At 49.7% G+C, this 8,577-nt stretch overlaps 1 protein-coding gene across 1 annotated transcript; it reads left to right on the top strand.

Moving 5' to 3' along the window:
- Positions 1-1,486: 1,486 nt before the first annotated feature.
- LOC308524819 (uncharacterized protein) lies at positions 1,487-2,107 on the top strand (the record flags this gene model as incomplete). Its single annotated transcript, XM_081099408.1, has 1 exon — positions 1,487-2,107. The coding sequence occupies one exon, from the start codon at positions 1,487-1,489 to the stop codon at positions 2,105-2,107; it is 621 nt and encodes a 206-aa protein (XP_080955534.1).
- Positions 2,108-8,577: the final 6,470 nt, after the last annotated feature.

Below are 8,577 nucleotides of genomic sequence, written 5' to 3'. Positions count from 1 at the left end.
ATCCAAAGACACCCAAACGCTAATTCAGAAGAGCAGGTGCACCTCCGGGTTCACCGCAGCATTATCTACCCTGAGCCGAGGTTTGGAAGCAGCCCAAGTGCCCATCGCAGATGAGTGGATAAAAAAGCTGTGGTTTATCTACACAATGGAATACTGCTCAGCAACAACAAAAGATGGAAATCTTACCTTTGCGACAGCATGGAGGGACCGGGAGAGCATTCTGCTGAGTGAAATAAGCCAGTCAGAGAAAGACGAGTGCCATAGGATTGCACTTACCTGTGGACTCTAATGAACGAAATAAACTAACAAGCAAACTAGAAACAGACTCGCAGACACAGAGAACAGACGGGCAGCGGTCAGAGAGGAGGGGTGGGGCGGTGGAAAAGGTGAAGCCATGAAGCAAAAGCAAACAAACAAACAAAACTCAGGGACACCAGGACGGTGACCACCAGAGGGAGGGGGTGGTGGGGGCTGAAGCGGGTGAAGGGGGTTAAATGGTGACAGAAGGAGATTAGGCTGTGGGTGTGAACGCACAATGTAGAGATGATGTACATACAATTGTACACTTGAAACCTGTATAATCTTATTAACCAATGTCACTCCAATAAGTTAAATAAATTTTTAAAACATAAATAAAAAATTAAAAAGCCAAACTCGTAAAAAAACAAACACTTTATGTGCTGCATTGTAATTAAAAACTTAAATTAATTTTTAAGCCCAGCCTGCGTGGCTCAGGGGTTGAGCACCGACCTATGAGCCAGGAGGTCAGGGTTCGATTCCCGGTTAGGGCACATGCCTGGGCTGCAGGCTCCATCCCCAGTGGGAGGCGTGCAGGAGGCAGCCGATCCAAGATTCTCTCTCATCATTGATGTTTCTATCTCTCTCTCCCTCCCCTTTCTTCTCTGAAATCAATAAAAGTATATATTTCTTAAAAATTAAATTAATTTAAAATAGTCAATAATAAAACTAGTATGAAAATTAATTGAGAGCTAACAGTTTTCTAAATAAACCAAAGGAATGGACCGTGGGCATTGAGACCAAATGAGGCTCGCTTCCTCCGTGCCCCTCCCTTCCCTGCACAGGTCCCGGAGGCTCCTGGGACTCCTGTCCTTCAGGCCTGAGCCACCCTATTGCAGGTCACACATGATGAGCAGAAAAGGCAGGTGAGCAGCTCCTGTCAGCGCCGAGAAGCATTAAGCAAGTGGGAGCTGAGTCTCTAATCATGAGACACAAAGAGGAAGAAATCAAACTAGAAACCTAAGAACGTGAATGCAGCCTGAGCCAGCCAGAGGCCAGGGGCAGCGAGGGAAAAACACAGCACAGAAGTGGCATAAGCAGGAACCAGGAAGCGACCATGTGCCCAGCATCTCACCTGACCCCTGACCCCGGCAGGTATATAAAGGCCCCCGGCCCAGGAGGCTCCACACCTGACCACCTCCCTCTCCACCTGCTCCTCTGACCTGCTCCACCCTCAACCACCAGAACCATGAGCTGCTGTGGCTGTTCCGGGGGCTGTGGCTCCAGCTGCTGTGTGCCCGTGTGCTGCTGTAAGCCCGTGTGCTGCTGTGTGCCAGCCTGTTCCTGCTCCAGCTGCGGTAAAGGGGGCTGTGGCTCCTGTGGGGGCTGCAAGGGGGGCTGTGGCTCCTGTGGAGGCTCCAAGGGGGGCTGTGGCTCCAGCTGTGGGGGCTGCAAGGGGGGCTGTGGCTCCTGTGGGGGCTGCAAGGGGGGCTGTGGCTCCTGTGGGGGCTGTGGCTCCTGTGGGGGCTGTGGCTCCTGTGGGGGCTGCAAGGGGGGCTGTGGCTCCTGTGGGGGCTGTGGCACCTGTGGGGGCTGCAAGGGGGGCTGTGGCACCTGTGGGGGCTGTGGCTCCAGCTGCTGTGTGCCTGTCTGCTGCTGCAAACCCTGCTGCTGCCAGTCCAGCTGCTGCAAACCCTGCTGCTGCCAGTCCAGCTGCTGCAAACCCTGCTGCTGCCAGTCCAGCTGCTGCGTCCCTGTTTGCTGCCAGTCCAGCTGCTGCAAACCCTGCTGCTGCCAGTCCAGCTGCTGCGTCCCTGTTTGCTGCCAGTCCAGCTGCTGCGTCCCTGTTTGCTGCCAGTGCAAGATCTGAGGCTCTGACCTGCTGCTAGGTGGTTTCTGGCCGTGAGTGGAGACACATCCGCGGTCAGGACCACAGTGTCAGTCCAGGAACTTCCTCATCTTTGCTGACCAGACTTCGCCATCTGCAGGCTCTTCGGAGGCTGAGCCCCAGAGAACCAGCCCTCACGTACCGCACGGGGCACAGACCTCCCAGCTCTCCCTTTGTCCGGCCTCTCCCTGCTCAGTCCTTATTCCCAGGGAACCCCAGGGCTGGTGCTAACCCCAGAGCCTGGGCCCTGACCCACTGAGCACCCCTTCCCGTCCCTGGCGTCCCCCGGACACCAGCTCGTCTAATTCTTGATCTAATAAATTCCTCCCTGGACGTGGGGAACCCTCCAAAGAAGCAAATTCTCCAGTGACCAGCCTGGTCTTTCTGTAGTTCTCTCCTCACTGCCGCTCTCGGGAGAAACCTTCCCGGACACAGAGCACTCTGCCTGCTCCCACGGGTGGGGCCTGCGGGGAGCTGACACACACCTACACACACGGAGACGGAGTCAGCCACCGCCCACAGTGGAACGCCCCGGCGCGTAGGCTCCCGGGACACATCCTTTGGGGACCCCCGGCCTGCGGGGCCTCTATCGGCTGGGTTTGTTCTCACATCACAGAAAAAAGTGATCACAGCCACGAGTATCCCAGAGATAGGTGAGGTGGCATGGATTTAATTGTTTTATTTTTAATTTTTTAAAAAACGCTTTTCAGTTCGGTTGGCGTGGCTCAGTGGTTGAGCATCGACCTATGAACCAGAAGGTCACAGTTCGATGCCCAGTCAGGTCACAGTTCGATGCCCAGGTTGTGGGCTCAATCCACAGTGGCATCGTGCAGGAGGCATCCAATCAATGATTCTCTCTCTTCATTGATGTTTCTCTCTCTCTCTCTCCCTCTCCCTTCCTCTCTGAAATCAATAAAAATATGTGAAATAAAATAAAAGTGCTTCATTTTTTAAAAAGACTCAAAGCTACCGCACCGAGTGAATGCTTCACCAGGAAAGGGCGAGGGCTCCCACAGGAGTGCTCTCTTCCGAGGGGGGCGGGGGAGCATTCTAACGCACCTACACCCACTCCACCGCCAGCTCAGTAAGGACAACGAAGGTGGCAGCCCTGTGCCCAGCGAGGGGTCCAGCACCAGAGGGGCAGAGCGGACCTTGCCCGAAGGAAGCTATGTGTCGGCTCTGACCCACATGGGGCTGGCATGGGCTTCACCTATTGCAGACCCCTCCCTGCTGCCACCTGGCTGTGCAGGAGCCCTCCCTGAACACCTGGGAAGGCAAGTATCATAGATGCACAAACAACGACATACCGAAATCTGGGAGGAAAGCTGAAGATGAGACACGCGGAAAATAAGGGCTTGGAAACCACCACGAACACCAGGGAATTCAAGGCCACACGCTCACGGGCTGAGGGCGCTCAGAAAGGCCCAGAAGACTGGGGCTTCTCCTCCAGCTGACGGCAGGCCCAGGGCAGGAGGCAATGAGCGCCGGGCAGAGCTAAGGACCCAGGGAGTGCCCCACACAGAGCCGCCTGCCAACCCCGAGGGAGGACCTATTTGTCGTTGTTCTAAGCATTTAAGAAAAGTGTCATCAAGCCACCGGCTGACGACTAAGCGCCAGAAACACAGATCTCAGAGACCACAGACAAAGAACACAGTCTTTCTAAAAAATGTCTAGAAACTCACTAAGTAAGCAAACACCTACCACTCACATGAGCAATGGCAACGACCTGGGGCGGGGAGAGTCTGACTGAGTCGCCGTATTATCATATGGAAACGTCCAGTTTTCAGCGACAACAAAGTGACCCCGAAGTGGGATTGCTGGTTTTACGGTCGCTCTACCTCTGGTTTCTTCAGGGCCCTCCACACTGTCCCCACAGCGGCCGCACTGATAACCCAGCAGTGTGGAGGGCTCCCTTCTCCGTGTCCTCGCCGGCCCTGGGCTGTCGTCCTGCGCTGACGCCCTGGGCTGACGACAGCCATTCTAATGGGTGTGAGGGATGCCTCTGTGAGGTTTTGATTTGCGTTTCCCTAACGACTAGTGACATTGAGCATCTGTGGGCAAAGCCATGTCCCAGAACCACCGAAGGGGGAAGAAGAGTCTTTTAAACAAATGGCACTGGATGCCCTGGTGCCAAAGAATGAAGGTGGACCCGACTTCAAAACAAAACTGACTCCAAATACATCAAAGACATAACTGAGAGAGTTCGAGCAATGACACTCTTGGAAGAAAGTGTAGTGTGTTCTTAAAATAAACAAATAAAAAATAGACCGAACCTGGTTAGAGAACCTGGCTGGAGAACCTGACTAGAGAACCTCGCTATGCTGATCAACTGAACGCAGTCCCCGTGTCATTCCTTCTTCGCCGACTCCGTCCACACCTTTGGGAACCCCTGGACCCGCCGGGACTGGACCCCAACAGGTGTATTCTACTCTGCCTTCCCTCCCTCACTGCCATGCAGAGTACAAGAGGGGAAGGCCTCTCCCGGGGCTGGGTGGGCTGGCGAGGTCAGCAAGACGCTGTGGGTGCGCTGGGGACGGTGTGGTCAGGGTTCCTTTAGCAAAAGCGCTTGACTAGAGTCCACTAGGTCTACGATTTTGAAGCCTCAAGAACGTGCTCAAAGGAAGAGCCGTTTCATCCCCTGTAATAATATTTACTTCTCCATTTATAAAACCAAAATGAGTCAGTTTCTTTGGAATAAGCGGAAATGAGAAGAGATGTCCAGCTTCATTCGCCCTCCGTGTCCTGAAGGAGAGCCCCCTCATTCTTCCTTGTGACTTAGGAGTGAAACCCTGTCTACACGGACCTGGCCTTCCCCCTGGCAGCCGAACATGGGGGAACATTTCAGGAGAACGTGGTCTGATGCCAAGCTCTCCCATGGCAAGAAACACAGGTGCACTCACTACTTTCACTTAATATAATTTGTCTAATGTCCTCATCATTCCATCATCACAAAACCCAGTAATACCTGGGTTCCAATTTGGGATTTGGCCATTGTGAGAGCTGGCAAGCTTTCGGGCCTCCTTTGGTTGGCAGGTATGAGTTTCTCATCCAAGACCATTAGTGACGTGTGAACACTGACTTACTGGCTACATCATGGGACATCTGTTCCTGGGCAATGGGTTCCTGAGACCCCGTTTGGGGGGCCACAGAGCAGTGCCTGCTCTGGCCTGGCCTGGGTTGGCTCATCTTCATGGTTCCCACAGCTAGTTGGGAAAGTAAAGAAATGAGGTCAAACTGGCATTGGTTGCTCTTCCAAAGGGTTCTTTTTATTGGCTTCAACACTATTTTAAAATAAGAATTCCACTGACTTCAGTGATGTCTGCCTATTGCCTATCATGGCCTTGGCACTGTGTTAGCCACTTGGGATGTAGCAATGATGTGGACAGGTGAGAGTCCTTCATCCCTGACTGACCATTGAGTGGAAAAACAGTTAAACCGACAGTTACAGGATATGCTGTGATGGGGAAGCCCATGTGCTGGGGGTCCTGGAAAGTGAGGGGCTGGTCAGGAGTTAGGGGGTGGGGATGGCCTCCTAGGATGTGGGTCTAATGCGTGACCTTCAGGACATAGAAGTTAGACAAGAGAGGGTGAGGGCCCAGGGAGAAGGTGAGAGTGAAGAGGAAATAGAGGGTGGGAGAAGGAGAGGCGCTGGCCATCTGCTGCTGTATAATAAACAACTCTGAAGCAAAAAATAAGTTTAAAAAAATAAATAATAAAAACTAATAATAAAATAAACAAAACAATTTTTAAAAAAAGAAAGTATAGTGTAGGTAGCATGTGAGATCTTGCTCCCAGGCAATTGTCATCAATTTGGCTCAACTAAACCCTTAAAAAAATTCAAAACAAAAACAAACAAACAAACACCATAATGTAAATCTTTATGACCTTGGATTTGGCAAAGAATCCTTAGATTTGGTTCCAAAAGCACAAGCAGCAAAAGAAAAATAGACAAATTGGACTTTGTCAAAATTAAAAATGTTTGTGAGTCAAACAACACCACTATGAAAGCGAAACGTGAAAAGACAACACAGGCGGAGAGAAAACATTGGCACATTGTGTATCGGACAATGGATGTGCATTTGGGATATATAAGAAATGCTTGCAGCTCAGCAGGAAAAAGAGAAATAACCCAGTTTACAAATGGGGAGAGAGTTGAATAGACATGTCTCCAAAGAAGCTCCACAAATGGCCGATCAGCACATGAAAAGGTATTCGCCACCATTCGTCATTGAGGAAATGCAAGTTAAAACCATGAGGTACCATGTCATAGCTCTCAGGGCGGCTATTGATAATGTTAATTCACATTAAGGGGACCCACGATGAAATGGAGGTGGCCCCCGTGGCCCAGCCCTTGTCACAAATCTGAACCCAAGTCGTCCACACTTGCTGGGACACCTGTCAAGGAAACCTGACACCACCAGTCCTCCCGTTCAGCTTCAGCCAGCCCACTCACCGAGAAACAGGACCTACTGCAGTGATGGTGAGCCTTTTGAGCTCGGTGTGTCAGCATTTGAAAAACCCTAACTTAACTCTGGTGCCGTGTCACATATAGACATTTCTTGATATTTGCAACCATAGTAAAACAAAAACTTATATTTTTGATATTTATTTTATATATTTAAATGCCATTTAACAAAGAAAAATCAACCAAAAAAATGAGTTCGCGTGTCCCCTCTGACACGCGTGTCCTAGGTTCGCCATCGCTGCCCTACTGCCTTACAAGGAAACCCCGGCCTCCTAGCCAGTCTGCCCGGCCCCATGCTGCCTCTGCAGCTCCCTGTAAGTGGGCGGAAGAAAGTGGAGGTGAATGCGTGCCTGCTAATGCTGACAAATTTTCTTTTGGGGATGACGCAATATTCTAGAATTAAAATGTGATGATGTTTATAAATATATTAAATCATTGAGTTATGTCATTTAAGTGGATAAGCTTTATGCTGTGCAGATTATGTCTCACATAGAGGTGCTTAAAATCACATTAGCAAAGTAAATATGGGCACACAACCCATCAAAGATCGAGGACGAGGTTTTAAGCAGACAAGGTGCATTGAGCTCTTGAAATCAACCATGGAATTCACCACAATAACAAAATGTTCTATGATGATTTAAATGAAGAGGAAAGGCACTTAAAATATTCAGCATTCATTCATGATTTTAAAAAGAAAGACACTGCAATACAGAAGTGAGAACTTGCTGAATGAGACGGGGCTAAAAACATAAAAAACCGCCAAGCACCATTCTTAGTAGTGCAGTATTTTAATATTTGCCCCTGAGGTTGTGAACAGTGAAAACTTTCACTATCACTGTTGCTATTTCTCATTGTCCTGAAGGAGCTAATGCAATAAATAATTTAAAAATTAAAGTTTTGAGGATTAGAAAAGAGGTCATCACACAGGTCCACATGACTGTGCATGTGGAAACGCCAAACGGCGGCAAATACACTAGTAAATGTATTGCTGGGATGATTCAATTAAAATTATGACCGATAATCAACCATTGGAATAGGCCTACATCTGTTAAAGAAAGTGAACCCATCTATATACAGTGGGGCCTTGACTTACGAGTCTAATTCGTTCGGAGACTGACCTCGTTAAGGAGCTCGTTAACTCAAATTACTCTATCAACTTAATGCAAAAAAATCAGCACTCATAAGTCAAGGCCCCACTGTATATAAAAGCCCAGCAACCAGAACAGCAGAAAAACCAGGATGACCGGAATGACCGGTGGCTATGATGTGTACTGCAGCAGCCAACCAGCCTGATCTGGGCCCTGATCGGACCCCCATGGCTGGCCCAGCCCTCGATTGGCCCCCAGCACCCTAATCAGGGGAGGGGCCAGCTGCCAACTGCCTGCATCCCCTCTCCCTGCCGGCCCAGCCTGATGGGCCCTCATTGGGGCGGCTGGCCGGACCCCACCTATGCACAAATTCGTGCACCTGGCCTCTAGTAATTAATAATCTTCCAGAGCAGAGAGCACCAGATCCCAATGGGCTCTGGTGAATCCGACCAAACGTTTAAGGAAGAAATTTCACCAGCTCTCTACCTGCTGTTTCAGAAGGTGGGAGCCGAGGGGGCACTGCCTGACTCACCCTGTGAGGCCAGCACCACCCTGATACCAAAACCAGACAAACACATCACAGGAAAAGGAAATCACAGACCAATGTCACTCATGAAGGTAGATGTAAATTTTTCAAAAAAAAATTAGTAAATCAAATCCAACACAAGCATTAAAAAAAAAGTATACACCAGGACCAGCTGCAGTTTATCCCCTATCTGCAAGGCTGGTTCAATATTCAAAAATGAACTAAAGTAACTCATCACTTTGACAGACTGAAAAAGGAAAATGTCACAATTGTGTCAATAGACGCAGCATTTGACAAAATCCAAACCCCTTTATGACAAAAACGCACAGTAAACTGGGAACAAAGGGAACCTCCTTGACTTGACAGAGAACAT

Source organism: Myotis nattereri, assembly GCF_964212035.1.
Source record: "Myotis nattereri genome assembly, chromosome: 9".
NCBI lineage: Eukaryota > Metazoa > Chordata > Mammalia > Chiroptera > Vespertilionidae > Myotis > Myotis nattereri.
Note: the sequence above shows the minus strand (reverse complement) of the source record. Positions and strands in the feature narration are given on the sequence as shown.